At 39.8% G+C, this 17,319-nt stretch overlaps 2 protein-coding genes across 5 annotated transcripts; one reads left to right on the top strand and one right to left on the bottom strand.

Annotated features, from left to right (window-relative positions):
- Positions 1-355: 355 nt before the first annotated feature.
- Positions 356-4,387, top strand: LOC135639649 (dihydrolipoyllysine-residue succinyltransferase component of 2-oxoglutarate dehydrogenase complex 2, mitochondrial-like). Of its 2 annotated transcripts, none has more exons than XM_065153500.1 (13): positions 356-553; positions 1,035-1,095; positions 1,170-1,197; positions 1,289-1,359; positions 1,473-1,547; positions 1,831-1,886; positions 1,958-2,002; positions 2,105-2,401; positions 2,532-2,626; positions 3,347-3,437; positions 3,518-3,628; positions 3,705-3,899; positions 3,981-4,387. In XM_065153500.1, exons 1-13 carry the CDS (start codon positions 512-514, stop codon positions 4,170-4,172), a joined length of 1,359 nt encoding a protein of 452 aa, XP_065009572.1. In that variant the 5' UTR covers positions 356-511; the 3' UTR covers positions 4,173-4,387. The 2 variants fall into 2 exon arrangements, with proteins under 2 accessions (XP_065009572.1, XP_065009573.1); XM_065153501.1 differs by lacking the exon at positions 356-553 and adding an exon at positions 749-822.
- A 1,562-nt stretch (positions 4,388-5,949) lies between these two features.
- LOC135586970 (uncharacterized) lies at positions 5,950-16,166 on the bottom strand. Of its 3 annotated transcripts, none has more exons than XR_010497343.1 (5): positions 15,823-16,166; positions 15,555-15,617; positions 6,842-7,075; positions 6,516-6,691; positions 5,950-6,440 (listed from the first exon to the last, which is right to left on the bottom strand). XR_010497343.1 is itself a non-coding variant. In XM_065154932.1 (4 exons), the coding sequence occupies exons 1-3, from the start codon at positions 15,642-15,644 to the stop codon at positions 6,604-6,606; spliced, it is 459 nt and encodes a 152-aa protein (XP_065011004.1). In that variant the 5' UTR covers positions 15,645-15,816; the 3' UTR covers positions 5,950-6,440; positions 6,516-6,603. The 3 variants fall into 3 exon arrangements, 1 of the variants encoding a protein (XP_065011004.1); XR_010497342.1 differs by having other exon boundaries at positions 6,842-7,122; XM_065154932.1 differs by lacking the exon at positions 15,823-16,166 and having other exon boundaries at positions 6,842-7,122; positions 15,555-15,816.
- Positions 16,167-17,319: the final 1,153 nt, after the last annotated feature.

Below are 17,319 nucleotides of genomic sequence, written 5' to 3' on the forward strand. Positions count from 1 at the left end.
CAGACAGACACCTCATCGGTACGCGTAGTGACTGGTGATTTCACACTATTCGTGCGAACTGCCTCGTCACATGAATCATGCAGCTGCGTAAAATTGACGTCACACAGCATGTCAACGGGTTGGGATTTTGCAAGTCAATAAAATTATTTCCATTCAATCTTGCGCGGATCTCAATTGATTACTCCAGAAAAGGAGAATTTAACTCGAATCTTTACCTGATTTGTTATTTGAGTAGAGGAAGGGGACCATGAGTGTCTTTAATCACGAAGGCAAGTGTTCCACTGTGGGCGAAGCTCCAATTCCAGTAGGGCCACGTGACGAGCACATGCACAGCGGGGAGACAGGGGAGGGGAGGGGGTTTTGCCGTCATACTGGAATACGGGTGAGTGGTAAGGGAAACCACCGGAAGGAAAAGTGGCATTTTTCTTCCTTTTTCTCCTCCGTCTCTTCTTAGAATCCGTCCATTTATTTCCCTCTTTCAGCCGACCTATTCGCTTGCCTGATCTCCGGAATGGCTTCCGCTGTGATCCGCCTTGTACGCCGGCCCGCCGCCGTAAGCTCCCTAACCCGATGAGATCCTCGATTCTTGCATTCCCCCTCTTTCATCTCTGCTCTCTATCTCTTTCGGTCTTTTTGCTGCAAGCGAATGATGGGTTTCTTTTTGTGTTTTCTTGACACAAAACCCCCCTCGAGATGTGCAATTCGACGTTTGCCTTGCGTTCTTCTTCGGCAGAGATGAAATCTTTTTCTTCTTTCGTTGTATAAACGGCTGAATTGTATGGTGAAAATCCTGATGGGAAGACAATGGGTGGGGAGGAGATGGTGAGATGTAGATGGGTGGCATCCCCTTATCTGGTGTTATGATGCAGCTTAAATATCTTTTAGGGTTTTTCTTGAGTCAAATGTTTTTATACCTATAAAGTTTCTGAGTTCCGATTGCGAGTTATATGCTTCTATCATTTTTGTGCATAGTATCCCTGTCTACTAATCATCATTAGATGCACTTAATTTTCTTAGTTTGTATGTCCTGACAGGCTCTACTCATTGCAAGAAGTTGTAGACATGTCCGGCAAGTAAGCCATCATATGCTTCCAGGTGATTTTTCTGTATATCACAATTGCACTTCATCGTAACGGTCACCTCAATCTCACATCATATATTTTTTTCAGGTGGCTTGGTGTGCTCGAAGCCTGCGAGGTTAGGTCTTGGGAGGGACCTTTTTGGTTTTGTTGCTTGTGAATGTTGCGTGTTTGTGTTCTTTAATATCATACATAAGTGAAAATTGCAGGGAACTTACAATGCTGCTCCCAAGGGCCTCTCCTTATCAAATGTGGAGTAGGTCATTTGCTTCTGAGAATGGTATGCACTTGCAGATGCTTATTTTGCCTGCTTTTGCCGCATTAGAAATTATCTCCATTGTCCTGTGATTTGTTTGGAAATGAAGTTTGTTAATTGAAAAAAAGTCTCTTCAGGTGACTTGGTCGATGCTGTTGTTCCCTTCATGGGTGAATCTATTACTGATGGAACTTTAGCTACCTTCTTGAAAAGTATGTACTTTGCCCTTTTCTCCATGCGTATAAACATAGTTGTTGATGCTTATGCGGGCGTTCTGTTACATATATACATAAGTTGTAACCTCAAAGATCCCTGAAATAACCGAAAGTTTGATAAACAAGGTCGAAAAATCTGTTTTTGGGGGGGTGGGTTTGTGATATCAAATTGCTCCTATCTGAAACACTTAGGGGAAAGTTCTCATAAATGCATGTAATGCGCTTGTCCTTTTACATTCCGAATATGCTAATTGTCTTATGGCCATGAAATCTGGCACAGAACCTGGTGATAGGGTTGAAGTTGATGAACCGATTGCCCAGATTGAGACTGATAAGGTACTAATGTTTGATTTTTATAGTGTAACTGGTTGCTCAGAACTGTTCTCATCATCGAATCTTTGTTTCAGGTGACTATTGATGTAAATAGTCCTGAAGCTGGAATTATCCAAAAGGTCAGAGGTCATCTTAATTTGGCTTCTGATAATTTTCTTCTATATAGTTGATTCTTCCTTCTCGCAGTTCATACAAAATTCAGTGGTTTTTGCTGTTGACAGTTTGTAGCCAAGGAAGGTGATACTGTGACACCTGGAACTAAGGTTGCTGTGATATCCAAGTCTTATCCTAGCGACACACATGTTGCCCCATCAGATGATAAAGTGGTCAAAGATGCTCAACCACCATCACCTCCTACTGGTGCTCCCCAGCCAACTCCTCCAACAGAGAAGATTGACAAACAAGTGCTTAAGGAAGAAGGTTCTACCAAAGAAAAGCCTAAAGTACCCTCAGCTGCAACCCTCCCCAAAACCTCACCTTCAGAACCTCAGTTACCTCCCAAGGAAAGGGAAAGACGAGTAAGTCGCTTGGGTTTGCCTATCAGAATTATGTTGACTGCAGATTTCGTGTCCAATTAAGACAATGATAAATTATTCAATTGTTCTTGAAATACAGCTTCAGTCTTTTGAACTTCAATTCCTTTTACAGGTTCCAATGCCTAGGCTTAGAAAAAGGGTGGCTACACGTTTGAAGGATTCTCAGAACACATTTGCAATGTTAACTACCTTCAATGAAGTTGACATGTAGGTGTTCCTGACACTAATTAGTTGTAGTCCTTAAGCATATGTTTATTTTGTGACTGCCAGACTTAGTGTCGCAATGAAGATGCTTTATTGTCCTGAGCACCATGAGTTTAAACTGTAGAAACAGCTTGTTTGCTTTGTTAGGGTAAGGCTATGGCAAATTGACTTGCTGTGTCCATGTTCTGGTTTAAGAATTTCATATTGTGTTTTGTACAGTTACAGCCTCTCAGTACATTTACATTTATAAGGATAAGAATTTTATTTATGTGCCTTTATATTAACATGCTGGAATAATGTGGCAATGCAACGCATATGACCTGTATTTGTTTACGTGTAACCCTTCATTATATAATATCCAGTTTGGTTTGATGGATGTTTTTTAACTCCTAGCTGAACTGTTGAAAAGTTGTTCACTTTTATAATTTTCAAACCAAAGTAACTAGTTAAGATAATTCAGACTATTAGCTGAATCCCCAGTTTGGTTCAGTTTTCTTGTTTAGTTACTTGGTTGACCTTTCCCAGACCCTACAGAAGCAAGGGTCTCATGTGCCCTTTAGCCTAAGTTTGTCTAACATTTTCCATCTATTAGTTCCACTTTGCAACTGTCAAATCAACAACTTGATGATTCTGTTTATTATACACATCCAATTGTATTCATGGTTGCTTTTCTGGTAAATATGCATAATCTAGTACCTTTAAGTCATGAACTCCATATTGTAGGACAAATCTGATGAAGCTTCGGTCTGAATATAAAGATGCCTTTGTAGAAAAGCATGGTGTGAAGTTGGGTCTCATGTCAGGTTTTGTTAAGGTATGTAATGGTGATAAGCAATAAAGAGATATTTTTGTTGATGACTTGCTTCTTTATATTTTGTGATTTTCATGTCTCAGGCTGCTGTTTCTGGACTCCAAAACCAGCCAATCATAAATGCAGTCATCGACGGGGATGATATTATATATAGAGACTATGTTGATATCAGTATAGCTGTTGGCACACCAAAGGTATGTTGATATCATGGAGTGTTCCATCAAGATTCAATAGTATGGTTGGGTTAATCAATTGTTAAATTTTTTTCAGGGCCTTGTGGTTCCAGTTATCAGGAATGCTGGTAGGTTGAATTTTGCGGGGATAGAGAAAGAGATCAATAACCTCGCAAAGAAGGCAAACAATGGGACAATATCAATTGATGAGATGGCTGGAGGCACATTTACGATTTCCAATGGAGGAGTCTATGGGAGTCTTTTGAGCACACCTATAATCAACCCCCCACAAGTAATTCACCTAATTTGCAAACAGAGTTGTCTGTTCCATGTCTTGTGGCTTAACCCTGATGTGTCTGCATCTTTTCTGCAGTCTGCCATCTTAGGCATGCACTCCATAGTGTCCCGTCCGATGGTGGTCGATGGTAACATTATTCCGAGGCCGATGATGTATGTTGCTCTGACTTATGATCATCGGCTGATCGACGGTAGAGAGGCTGTATTCTTCCTGCGACGCATCAAGGATGTGGTTGAAGATCCTCGCCGGCTGCTTCTCGACTTATAGGCACATTCAATACGGACAGCAGTATATCTTCTTTTTCTGTCACTGAATAATTTCCGCTTGAAACCAAAATTTTGATAGGCACAGCGTGTTTTGTCTTTTAATGCAAGTTCGGTGGCAGGTCTGTTCCTGACCAACGAAGTGCATGATGGCTTTCATAACTGTTGAAATTAAGTTGTATTATTTGAACTTGTCAATGAATTTGGATTCAGCAATCATGTCAAATAGTAAAGCAACTATTTTGAGCTGCATAACCGGAACTACAAGTTTTTGTCTGATAAAATATACGGTGTGGAATTGAAATATCACTTCGTTCAGCACCGGAATACCCTAGGCCTTTCCAGTTAGTTCAATGATGTTATGATTTCGAGTATGTCTAAATTTGTGTTCTTCCTCTTGTTTGATTTCACTCTTTTCGTAATAGATCTACATATGTTTGAGCCTTGACCAGAGATTTGACATCGCATTTTGGTAACAGCTTGAGATTAGTTCAATTGATGTTACGCTTTCAAGTACGTCTAAATTGTGTTCTTCCACTTGTTTGATTTCACTCTTTCCGTGATAGATCTATATATGTTTGAGCCTCGATCAAGAGATTTGGCATCGCATTTTGGTAACAGAGCTTGAGATTAGTTCAATGATGTTGTGTATGTTTGAGCCTTCATCAAGAGATTTGACATCGCATTTCGGTAACAGCTTTAGATTTTTCTCTGGCCTCGGAGTGATGGGATGTCTGATATTTGTTTCTTTTCTTTCTCTCATATTAGATTTTTCGGTAACAGCTTTCGGTAACAGCTTTAGCTTTAGATTTTGCTTTTCTTTCTCGCATTTCGGTAACATCGCATTTCTTTTCTTTCTCTCATGTTATCCGGTTATTTAATCCGGCCATCACCGGATAACAGCTTTAATCCGGTGACGTGTATCCCACTAATTCACCAGGTCCGGGTGCGTTGCTGGCCGTCGGGAACATACAACGATTGGACTTCACTGATGGTGGTGGCATCTGCACCCTCCTGCTGTAGAGTACCACTGCGATTCGTAGTGCGCCATCCACGATGGTATCAGTTCAACGTGCCATGTATTGTATCGAAGCGGTGGTTCGATGATCACCCCAACATTCATTTAATGAACGAGTGCAAGAAAGCAGGATGGCAGGATGTAGTACCGGACCGATCAGCAGCTGTCAGGCACACATCCACTTGGTTCGTGGCCGACAACGAATCAACGGTACCGCCACGACATGAAAACGTCCAACGATCCATTTAAAGGAGCATAGTACAAACCACACCATTCGAGGAATCAAATGTAACCACAGTTGACATTTGGTTTTTAGATATATGGATCTGGAACCAATCCTCTTATTTCATGTCAGAGAGAGGCGTTCGATCCTAACATCAATTAGAGGCTCCAGCAAGCAAACAAGGAAGTGGATTTAAGTCATCAGGAGGGAGGGAAGACATGGTATGTTTCAACTCACCATCAGGCTGATCACAACTAATGATAGAGAGAGATCACAGTTGAAATAGCAAGCACGACTAACTGATACACGAACGAAGATCCCAGAAATAAATTGGATCAACCATCAAACACAAGGACATGGCCATTCGAATAACAAAGAAAGTATGCTTTCCTTTCCCACCCTTGTCGTCCATATAAGCTGTTTTCCAAACAATTCTGTGCTGATCTTTTCTACGTTAACCATTTTTCACTCCAATTTTTTATGGTCAAACAAAGAGTAGGACATCCAAAGCGTATCATGGGTCTCGTGAACCACAGGGGGTATTGATTATTGATTTCTCATTATTCACTGATGCACCACATGAGAAGGTCTGATGTAACTTGGATGATCCATCAAATGCGTGAAATCATTACTTTTTTTTTTAATTCTACAAGAACGTTTGAGTAAGTTATATCTCACCTTTATACATCAATCCTGTGTTCTTCAGCTTTTAGGATCTCTTTTCTGTCCTTTTGTCTTTTTCCTAGTTTCTCTTCCTTCGATCTCCTTTTCTTGGAATGACACTTTCTTGAACTCCTTGTCCGGCACAACCTAGTTTCTGCATCAGAATCATTACAAGTAGGTTGGTTTCTCACCATCTTGGGAAGAGAAACCATGTTATTGACTCACTATCAGAATTCATCAGAATCTCAGGGCCAATAACATGGTTTTCCCATTCTTCCTTCACCCGCACATCATGACTTGGCGAGTCACCATCTTTGATCAGAACATGTCTGTGAAAGATATGGACCAGCTTCATCCCATTCTTGAACCTACAGAGCAAAAACCATGATTATGTATACTTGCAAAGGTAGATGCATCAGGTAACAAGTAGGTTGGTTTCTCACCATCTTGGGAAGAGAAACCATGTTATTGACTCACTATCAGAATTCATCAGAATCTCAGGGCCAATAACATGGTTTTCCCATTCTTCCTTCACCCGCACATCATGACTTGGCGAGTCACCATCTTGATCAGAACATGTCTGTGAAAGATATGGACCAGCTTCATCCCATTCTTGAACCTACAGAGCAAAAACCATGATTATGTATACTTGCAAAGGTAGATGCATCAGGTAACAACTATGCGCCTAGGTGCTACCATAAATATCTAGAATGCTCTTAACCATCTCGAGGATAACAACTATGAGGCATACGGTAAAATAATTTATAACCTCGAGTGAAGAAACTCTTCGACTTGTGTGTCTCTAAGACCATCATCTTCATGCGTGCAGCAGTCTTCCGGATCTTGTTTGCTTGATGGCCATGGGATGGCAGTTTTCTTGTTCTCCTGCTTGTGCCTTGAGCTAGAAACCCATATGTGGTGAATTTGTGTGATGCTTCCCGCCCCTACTTTTGCGTCTGTGTTTCTTGGATCTATCCTCAAGCTTAGCTTCCAACTCCAATTCCTGCTTCCGAGCTCACCACATTTCAGTAACGTCAACAGTTCGATTTGCTGATGAAGAACAGAGGGCATCAATAAAATTAACAAAGATAAATGAAATAAATACATATTACATCAAAAAAAACCTTCAGGTATTTCTTTAAGAAATAGATTATATTAGATTGGAATATAAAAAATAGCACTTGCAGCTCCACTACATGATTTGCTAAGTGGTTGGTCATGGTTTCTCAGAATCATGATTAAATTAGACACTAATTAACAATTTAACTAAATGGACTTTATCAGTATGCTCATGGAAGAAGACATTTACTTTTCAAAAATTTACAATCTTCATGCTTGTTATCCTTGTGCTTTGGTCTAGCAAGTAACACCAGGAGAACAAGAGGGCAGATGAGACTGGCTGTGATCTGACTCATAAACCTGGCTGATCTACCATCTCCCAATTTCAGTGGACATAATATCACAGAAAAAGCATTCAGCTCCCAACATCAAACACGCTAAAGCCCTTTTATTTATATACGTATATCATTTGAGTCAGCTGCATATGTGTATATTGTTGGAAAAGATAGAAGATAAGAATAATTATCGAAGAAGCTTGATTGCATTCATATGTCCCTCTCCTATTTATACAGGTTAGGAGGGAGGATTTCCCTCAACAGAGTAGAGAGATTTCCTCATATAGTTAGGGAAATCTTATCTGCTATCATGCCCCCGTAAGATGGTGCTCCTATCAAGGACATCAATCTTGGATCGATGTAATGTAAAAAGGTGACGAGCGAGAGGCTTCGTGAGTGAGTCGGCTAACTGATCAGCCGAATGGACATGAGATACTCGTAGTTGAAGGCGGACAACTTGATCTCGCACAAAATGGAAGTCGATAGCAATATGTTTCATGCGGGAGTGGAACACCGGATTAGCATACAGATAGGTAGCTCCGACATTGTCACAATATATTATAGGAGTGGAGTTGATGTTGAGTTCTTTGAGCAGATTTGTGACCCAATTGAGTTTTGCAGTGGCAGTGACGATGGCATGGTATTCAGCTTCAGTTGTAGACCGTGTGACTATCTTTTGCTTTTTAGAACTCCAACTGATTGGATTAGCGCCAAGGAAGATAATATACCCCGATGTGGATGTTCGATCATCAAAGTTTCCTGCCCAATCAACATCGGTAAAGGCATGAAGCTGAAGTGGAGAGTGTTAACAAAGAAAGACACCATGATTGAGGGTCCCCTTAAGATATCGTAGGATTCGTTTGACCGCAGACCAGTGCATAGTAGACGGCCTCTGCATAAACTATGATAATTTGTTGACTGCAAATGAGATGTCGGGACGGGTGAGAGCTAAGTACTATAGGGAACCAACGACTTGTCGGTATTGAGTGGGTTCCGTAGCAGGACTTCTATCAGATAATTTGAGAGAGCCACTAGCAGATAGAGGAGTTGTAACCACATTTGTGTCCTGCATGTTTGTTTTGAATAATAAATCTTGAATGTACTTTCTTTGTGACAGAAAGAGACCAGAAGATGTGAATGTAGCCTTGACACCTAGAAAGTAGTTCAGGGGTCCTAGATTTTTAAGCGAGAATCGATCTGCCAACTGTTTGATGAACGATTGGATTTCTACGGGGTTGTTGCATGTGACAATGATGTCATCCACATATATCAGAATATATATTGTGTCGCTATGGAGTTATCTCAAAAATAACGAGGAATCAGATTTAGAGTTGAGAAAGCCAACTGAAGTCAGAAAAGAGCCAAGTTCTGTGTACCAAGCTCTTGGAGCCTAACGAAGTCCATAAATAACTTTTCGAAGTTTGCAGACATGCCTTGGATACTAAGGATGAGTGAAACCAAGAGGTTGTGGCATAAAAACATCTTCAGTTAGAATCTCTTGTAAACAAGCATTATTAACATCCAATTGGCATAATTGCCAGCCCTTAGTGGTGGCCAAACTCAGGATAAGTCTGATTGTAGTGGGTTTAACAACGGGACTAAATGTCTCAGTGAAATCAACTATAGGTCTTTGATGAAACCCTTTGGCGACGAGGCGTGCCTTATATCGGGCAATAGAGCCATCGGGGTTCCACTTAACTTGAAAAACCCACTTACACCCAATGATGTTTTGTGTATAATGAAAGGGTACTAGATCCCATGATAAGTTATGGAGGAGGGCATTATATTCCTCACACATGGCGGTACGCCAATGCGAAAATTTTTGAGCTTAAGTGAAGGTGGTGGGTTCAACGGTGGTGGATGATGAATCCATGATAGTATGAAGATCAAGGACTTGATGCGGTTTGAAAATACCACTCTTAGAGCGTGTGGTCATAGGATGGTTGGAGACTACGGGACCGTGAGGTTGTGTTGTTGGAGGAAGCGGTTGAGAGTCATTGACACAGGCCAGGTCAGGTGGAGGTACATCAGGGTCACTTGGCCGAGAAGGAGTTAAAGATAAAAATTGTGATCCTGAACCAAGTACCCCAATAGTTGGAAAAGAAAGAAGTGGAGTAAGAATGGAGGGAATGGGCAATTGCTAAACCAGAGGAGTGGAATAGTGTGGATCAGAACTGGACGATGTCATGGGAGGCTCGTCTGGTTGGATCGGAGGTATACTCCAATGAGGAATGGCTAATGAGGTGGTCTGCATGGTAAGAGAGGTATGGTTTTGAAAAGCGAAGACAGATTCAACAAAAATAGCATGACGTGATATAAAAATTTTGTGAGTGTAGAGATTATGTTAGAACCCATGCAGATTCTAAACTTAGGGTTGATCTCTTTAGGGGATCGGCCTCCTTGAAACTCTATAGGAGTTCCTCCCTCCAAGTTGCTGCTCAAAGGTTGTAGAAAAGATTCATCTATTGCTTATCAAAAGAGGATGAATACATGGCTATTTATAGGGTTTCTAAACCCTAACTCATAATATGACTCCTACTCAATTAAGACTCCTACTCAAGACTCATATTCCTTTACAACTCTTAATTCTTCTTTAAGAAATAACCTCCAAACCCTAGCTGGCCTCTTCACATCTTTAATAGGGGTCAGTTTAGGTAGATTTTACATGAATGCCTCTCTTAATTGGGACTCTCCTAGCTAGAGTCCTGACATATTATAGTAGTGGAAAGCATTATGTTCAAGAGAGTAACCTATAAAAACGTAAGGATTATATTGTGATGTTAACTTATGAAAGGCATAGGGACAACCATGGATAACATAGACAACCAAATACTAAGTTTATGAAGGTTTGAGGGTTTGTGAAATAGTGTGTCAAAAGGGGATTGGTATTGTAGGACTGGTGTAGGCATTCTATTAATAAGGTAGACGACAGTTTAAAAGGCTGTCGTCCAAAAGTTTAAAGGTATGGAGGCTTGATGGAGAAGTGTGAGCCCAGTTTCTACTATATGCCGATGTTTGCGTTCGGCGGAGCCAACAAGTTGAGGAGTATACCAAGGAGACTTGAGGTGTTGGATACCACAAGCTGAGAGATATGATGCTAGGGCTTGATATTCACTGCCACCATCAGAGTAAACCGTTTTGATAGTAGACTGAAAGTGGTTTTCGACCAACTTTCAAAAAGTGGGTAAGATGGTCGAAACATCAGATTTATGGTGAAGAGGATATAACCATGTATACTTAGTGAAGTGATCTACAAAAATGACATAAAATCTGAATTTATCAAAAGACAGGATTGGAGTAGGGCCCCAAACATCTGTATAAATAATTTTAAATGGTTTAGAGGTGGAAATGGAAGATGAGCCAAATGGCTGTCGATGACTTTTATTACTAAGACATGCATCACAATGCAGTATAGAACTATATGATTTAAAAATAGGAAGAGAGAAACGAGAAAGTAATTTTTGCTGAATAAGGGACGAGGGATGACCAAGACGACGATGCCACACATCAACTGGAGTCGCAACGAAAGAATGAACAGTGGGCTGGATTATTTATGGAGCTAACGACCATACATAAATGTTGCCTCTATTCGGGCCCTCGACCAAGGATGCCCCCGTGCTCAAGTCCTTAACAAGAAAGGAATCAGGAAAGAATTCAATTGAAGTATTGTTATTTTTGCAAAATTGAGAAACAGAAATGAGGTTGCGTTTAATATTAGGGGCACATAAAATATCATCGAGTGTAAATGTGGTAGTATAAGAAGTAAGCGTTGTGGAACTAGTATGAGTTATAGGAAGGCCTTTACCGTCACCGATGATGATATCTTCATCGCCACCATAGGGATTGTGGAGAGACAAATTATGAAGATCAGAAGTGATGTGATGGGATGCTCCAGAGTCCACAATCCAATTGGGCTGGCTAGTTGTCGGAGTAGTGAGGAGATTTACGTGAGGCCAGTGTGACTGAGTATGAAGGTGGGGTTAAGACCGACAAACTTTAGCGGAGTATTCGATTTTATCACACAGTTGGCAAACGACCCGTCGTTGTTGACTTGAAGGGGCAGGATGCCAAGGCGGACGAGTATTGGAGTTGCCACTTTGCGAGAAGTTATGATTAGGAGGATAAGGGGGGTGTTGCGTGGGACCCATAGGATCAAGAATACCTTTGATGATGTTCGGAGGGTACCGAGTGTTCTTCCTCTTAGACTTATAACTGACTTGAGCTGTGATAGATGGTCCAGGCAGTTTGTCCGCATGCTTCAAATACATCTCATAGTCAGTCAACTTGTCATAGAGTTCTTCAAAGGAGACTGGCGAGTCGTGTGCCCGAATTGTAGCTGTCAATTCCTTGTAGTCGTCTCCAATACCATTTAGGGTATGGATGATGATCTCCTCATCACATAGGGAATGACCTATCAAAGCCAAGTCAACGATGATAACTTTGATATTTTGTAAATAATCAATGATAGTACTTTCCTCTTATTTGGTCACCATCAACTTGGTTAGAAGACTGAGCTTGCGACTACGCAAATGATTCGCCAAGGTTGGTTGCAGTTTAGACCACGCATCGGTAGCAGTCACACATGCAAAAATCAATGGAGCGACGGATCCAGCCTAGCAAGTCGTATCCAAATAAGAGATTAGAAAATTGAGCCCGCCAGGACGCATAGTTGCCACCCTTTGATAATTTGAAAGGGATTAGCATGGCAGCATTGATGGAGATAAGCCCTGTAGGAGAAGAATTGTGAGTCCCTACAGAAATAGGAACTGGAATATCAGAAGAAGATAATGAAGACATCGTAGCCCCCTTTTTTACTTTATTTTATTTTTTCTTTTACAGTAGGACTTCACGAAAGGTGGAGGAAATGGGGGAGGAAATGAGTGAGAAGAGTAGCTGCTGCTGCAGATCTCTGCAGCTACGGTTACGGCTGTGGCTGTGGCTACGGCAGCGACTGCGGCGGAAGCTGCAGCGATGAGGAAGCTGCAGCGATGCTCAAGGAAACTGCAGCGGGAGAAATCTGCGAGAAATCTACAGCGATGCAGCGGCTGCGGCTGCGGCTGCGGCAGAAGCTGCAGCAGATGAGGAAGCTGCAGCGATGCTCAAGGAAACTGCAGCGGGAAAAATCTGCGAGAAATCTGCAGCGATGCAGCGGTTGCGGCTGCGGCGGAAGCTGCAGCAGATGAGGAAGCTATAGCGATGCTCAAGGAAACAGCAGCGGGAGAAATCTGCGAGAAATCTGCAGCGATCTAGTTGAGGAAGAAGACACCGCCGTTAAGGAGGCAGTGGGAGAAGGACAGGTCGTGATCTAGTTGTTGAAGGAGGGTGCATCCACCGTTCACTTATGGAGAGGAAGCCGCAGCATCCACTGTTCTCCATGGAAAAACGCCGCAGCAATGAAGATGCCGCCAACGCCGGGTGCGGTCACGGTGGGAGCAGTGACAGAGGGAGGGAGCGGCTGGAGTCGCGACCGAGGAAGCTGGTCCACTTCTAAGAGAGCCTTCACGGCGAGAGCTCTGATACCATGTTGGAAAAGATAGAAGACAAGAATAATTATCGAAGAAGCTTGACTGCATTCATATGTCCCTCTCCTATTTATACAGGTTAGGAGGGAGGAGTTCCCTCAACAGATTAGAGGATTTCTCTCAACAGAGAAGAGAGATTTCCTCATATAGTTAGGAAAATCTTATCTGCTATCATATATCACGTACGTGCAGACACAACAATCATGCATGCATGCTAGCACATACATGAACTTTCATGTGTAAAATAATATCACAATCAATGAGGCTCGCGCCAGCAAGGTCTGAGGGTCAATGTAACTTTGCTCTTGCAAACAAAGAGACTATTTCCATTGTTGAACTTTGGTTGTCTAGGTCGTAAAGAATCATGTATATACACATAATACATACTAGCTGCCAATTTATGCCTCATGAAAGATACATGCCTAAGTAAACTGCAAGAATAATTGCCCAAATTTAATTTCTGAGACTTCCATCATAAAATAACAATATCAAAAAATGAAACAACATCAAAACACGTAAAAACCCAACCAACATGCATTCTCTATTAAAAAAAAAGATAAGACATCAAGAACTATATGACTCCCAAATCTTATCAATTTCGTTATTTTTATCGTAGGTAAATTACTTAAAACAAAAATATAGCACTTCCATATGCGGCATATTCTCTATAATCATGTTAGGGCTTTGAATACGATGAGAGAATTCACAAGCAACAATGAATTGGTAAGATATAGTGTCACTCGATTTGCTACTTCTTGACGTTATAGAGCGTGCATCATCAAAAACATAAGATGAGAAACATGTTTACCTCGAAGAAATTGATGACAAACAAATGAGCAAAAGAAGCGAAAGACAAGAAGGCCAGTGTTATCATTTTAATATCATCCTTTTGGAATCTTATAGTTTATATATTAAAGGTAATGGGCTCTCTTGTTCGAGTCATTTGGTTGACAGATAATGAAAAGAAGTCTACAATGAGATATATTTATGAGGCTATGGATAAAACAAATGAGACGATTCAAAAGTTTTTGATTGAACTAAAGAAAAGTACAAGAAAATATTTACAATCATTAATGTAAGATGAAATTATAAACTTCATCGTCCGTTACATACAACACGATATTATTTAAACATAGAATTCTTTTATGAGAACATTTACATTGAGTTTGATACAGAAGTTATAAATGGGTTATATCAGTGCATTGCAAGTTTGATTCTAAACCTTGAGGTGCAAGTTAAGAAAATATGTGAATTATTTTTATATAATAATACTAATGATTTTTTTAAAATTATATTGACAGTTTAATCTAGGACAACTACATTCCCAAGTATTAATAAATTGATATAATTAATTATATATATTATTATTAATAATAAAGTAAATGTTGCAAATGAATGATGAAATCTATTTGGAAATTCAACCCCAAACTTACAGCAATTAGTGAGTGAAACTAAATTGTCTTTGAGAATATAAGGATAACATAATATTTTTATTTCAATTAATCTATTCTTTTTTAGATAAATGTATTAATATATTTTCAAATTATATGACATGACAGATTCAGACAAAGAGAAGAAATCGATCAGAGCATCAATGATTACATGATTTTGTTCATATAAAGGATACTCAAGCATTGAAGGTTCGTCAAGATTTACGAAATAATATTGATCCAATCTCATTACAAGATATTAATGATTCAAATGAGTGGTCGGTAAAGAGAGAAATGGGTGCGAACTTGTAAGATACCGAAGATGAGCTTATATTTGAAGATGACAACTTGACATAGAGAGATGTGACAAGAGCCTCAAGTGTTAGAGAATTACAGATATATACAAGGTAGATGATGAAAAAAAGTGAGTGCAAAAGCTTCAAGCTTATCTCCCACCATTGTCGAAGAGGAGGATAATTTGTTTGATAAAGATGAACGAGAGAAATTTGATCCAAAACTTTATAGTTTTAAGTCTTTTAACATTTTTGTTCTTGGAAGATAGATAATGTGACTTGGTACTTTATATCTTTTAAATTTAATATTAGATTTTAATTTATATAATTATATTATATATTTTTTATATTATAATATTTTAGAACGTTTCGTTTTGCTCGTGTGAGACCTTGGTGCCTTTGAAGCCTAGTAATTTTTAAATCTATGAAAAGAAACAATCATGTTTTAGCTTTATGGAACATTTTTGCCTATCAAGACAACCATCATTTCCCACAAAATAATAAATGTACATTCTCTTTGACATACAATAATACCACTAGCATTGTCATGTAATTGTGGTTAAATTTACAAGTTCTTCCCCTGCCTGTTATCGCAGAACATCTCTCGTACATAAGGTAGGGGAAGACACAAAGAAGATTATAAATTAGAATTATAAAAAATAAAAAAGCAAGTACTCTGTAGGACAAAAGCATCAACCTAAGAGCAAAATCTAGAAACAACGACAATCCAGCAATGTAACTTTAGCTGTCGAACTCTTTTTTAGCAGCCAAACAGTCATCAACATACTAGTCATGTATACACATTTAAGGAGTCGAAATAATAAACATGTAAATCGATTTTACCTTGACGCAGATCTTGCGGTCGCTTTGGGGCGTCTTCAACTTCTTGACAGGCTTCTCGAAGATCTTCTTCGTGAGCAATGGAACCGCCATTTTGTCGTTCGCAATATCAGAAAAAAAATAGACGCTTTAGCACACTTGGACGAAAATCCAACAAATCACCATTACTAAAGCCCCCCAAAAAAATCGATTTTTCCACCATTCAAAGCACCAAAAGAAGTAGAAAGGAAATTTAATACTACATCTAGAGTCAAAGATCAGACGGAATTACCTCGGACGGGCTCGAAGACGACCAGATAATTCGATGAAATACGCAGCAAGATCAATCAGATGAGATGTAGTATCAATACGACGAAAACACGCAATATTCTGAGGGTCCAAACTCCGTAGACGAAAGGAAGAGAACGATTGAGGGTTACCGCTGAGTTGTGCGTGGCGGCCGCCGTCGTCCCAGAATTCCGAACCCTAGCCGTGGAGTGCGCTTCAAAGATGGTTGGATGTCCGTAGCGTCCATCAGAGCTTGATCATCATCAGCATCATTTATCCCGCCATGTTGGTAAAGAATGCCTTGTTTTGCTCTCTCCTGGATACTCGCAAACAGCAATAACCTACCTATTTAAGGTGGTCATATCTCCAAGACCATTTAGGTCAAGCAAGATTCTTCTTGTGACGAAACATTTAGTTCCTTTATTTTTTTTTTTTTTGTTACGTCACAGATCATGTGTTTTCTCTTCAAACCAAGTGTTTCTTTGATCTTCGTTAATCACTTAATATATCACCAAGAAATGCTTGTTGGAAGCACCTTATTTTGCATTGCATGGTATCTATCTCATGTGGTCAATTCATAGGATGTGAAAATGCTTTTCTCAGTGGACATCATCTTATGATCCTTGCTGTGTTATTCATCATGCCTTTTAGACATCATCCTTATTCTATCAGTAGACATTATGTGCTGATTATAAGTATACTGTGCCCATATCTTTTCTTCAATATATTATAAATATATTATCTTCCAATTGCAAAAATTATTTATATCAATTCTAAACAAAATCTTATTGATTTTTACCATAAAAACCTTTCTCCCTAGAAGGGTTAAAGACACACACCAGACCCTTCCTAGGTCTTTGCACTGGCAGCAATCTCGTGCAATTTTGTGTAAAGTATTTGCCAGGTGAATATCAAATACTATATTAAGACAATCTATCAAGGAATTGAAGTTAGTTTCTTGTGGAAACTTGGATCGTCTATCATGAAGAAACTCAAGTAGCATTTGCACAAGATTTCTAATGGTTCTCAAGCAATTTCTTGGAACAAACACTTTATTCTAGGTTGTCGGACGACCACCCATTTCTCTTCCTCTCCATCTTTGATCTGACTTTTGACTATTGTCATTTGTGAATGATGTTCGACAATTAACTAGGTTGAAGAGTAATGGTCTCTAAGAAGAGCTAATGTTTTGTGTTCCTTCGTTTGAAAGAGTTGAGATGGCAGTGTAACAGAGGCAGAAAGATGAAAATGCTGCTGTCTTTCCAAGATTCCAACGAGCAAAACCTTATTTCACCAGATGTCACAAATGTGGGGCATGAGTTTAAGAATATGAGTTTCATGGTCAAGATTCAAGGATGAACTAGAAATAATGATGGCTACATAGGGGCTCAATGAGCTTAAGGTGGTTGATCTACTACTTGTAGCTGACATGTCCATTTCTGCGACTGATTATATATCAATGATCTGTTTACTTTATCTTAGTAGAAATGAGTGGAATATT

Source organism: Musa acuminata, chromosome BXJ3-6 (assembly GCF_036884655.1).
Source record: "Musa acuminata AAA Group cultivar baxijiao chromosome BXJ3-6, Cavendish_Baxijiao_AAA, whole genome shotgun sequence".
In the NCBI taxonomy this organism is placed as follows: Eukaryota; Viridiplantae; Streptophyta; class Magnoliopsida; order Zingiberales; family Musaceae; genus Musa; species Musa acuminata.

What these genes read in the sequence shown, in the direction of transcription:
- LOC135639649 (XM_065153500.1), top strand. Translation starts at nt 512, where the DNA reads ATGGCTTCCGCTGTGATCCGCCTTGTACGCCGGCCCGCCGCC. An exon ending in AAGCCATCATATGCTTCCAG is followed by an intron (nt 1,096 to 1,169) that starts GTGATTTTTCTG and finishes TATTTTTTTCAG; the next exon opens with GTGGCTTGGTGTGCTCGAAG. An exon ending in GTCATTTGCTTCTGAGAATG is followed by an intron (nt 1,360 to 1,472) that starts GTATGCACTTGC and finishes AAGTCTCTTCAG; the next exon opens with GTGACTTGGTCGATGCTGTT.
- LOC135586970 (XM_065154932.1), bottom strand. Translation starts at nt 15,644, where the DNA reads ATGGCGGTTCCATTGCTCACGAAGAAGATCTTCGAGAAGCCTGTCAAG. An exon ending in ACCGCAAGATCTGCGTCAAG is followed by an intron (nt 7,123 to 15,554) that starts GTAAAATCGATT and finishes GTTCTTCATCAG; the next exon opens with CAAATCGAACTGTTGACGTT. An exon ending in GAAGAGTTTCTTCACTCGAG is followed by an intron (nt 6,692 to 6,841) that starts GTTATAAATTAT and finishes TTTGCTCTGTAG; the next exon opens with GTTCAAGAATGGGATGAAGC.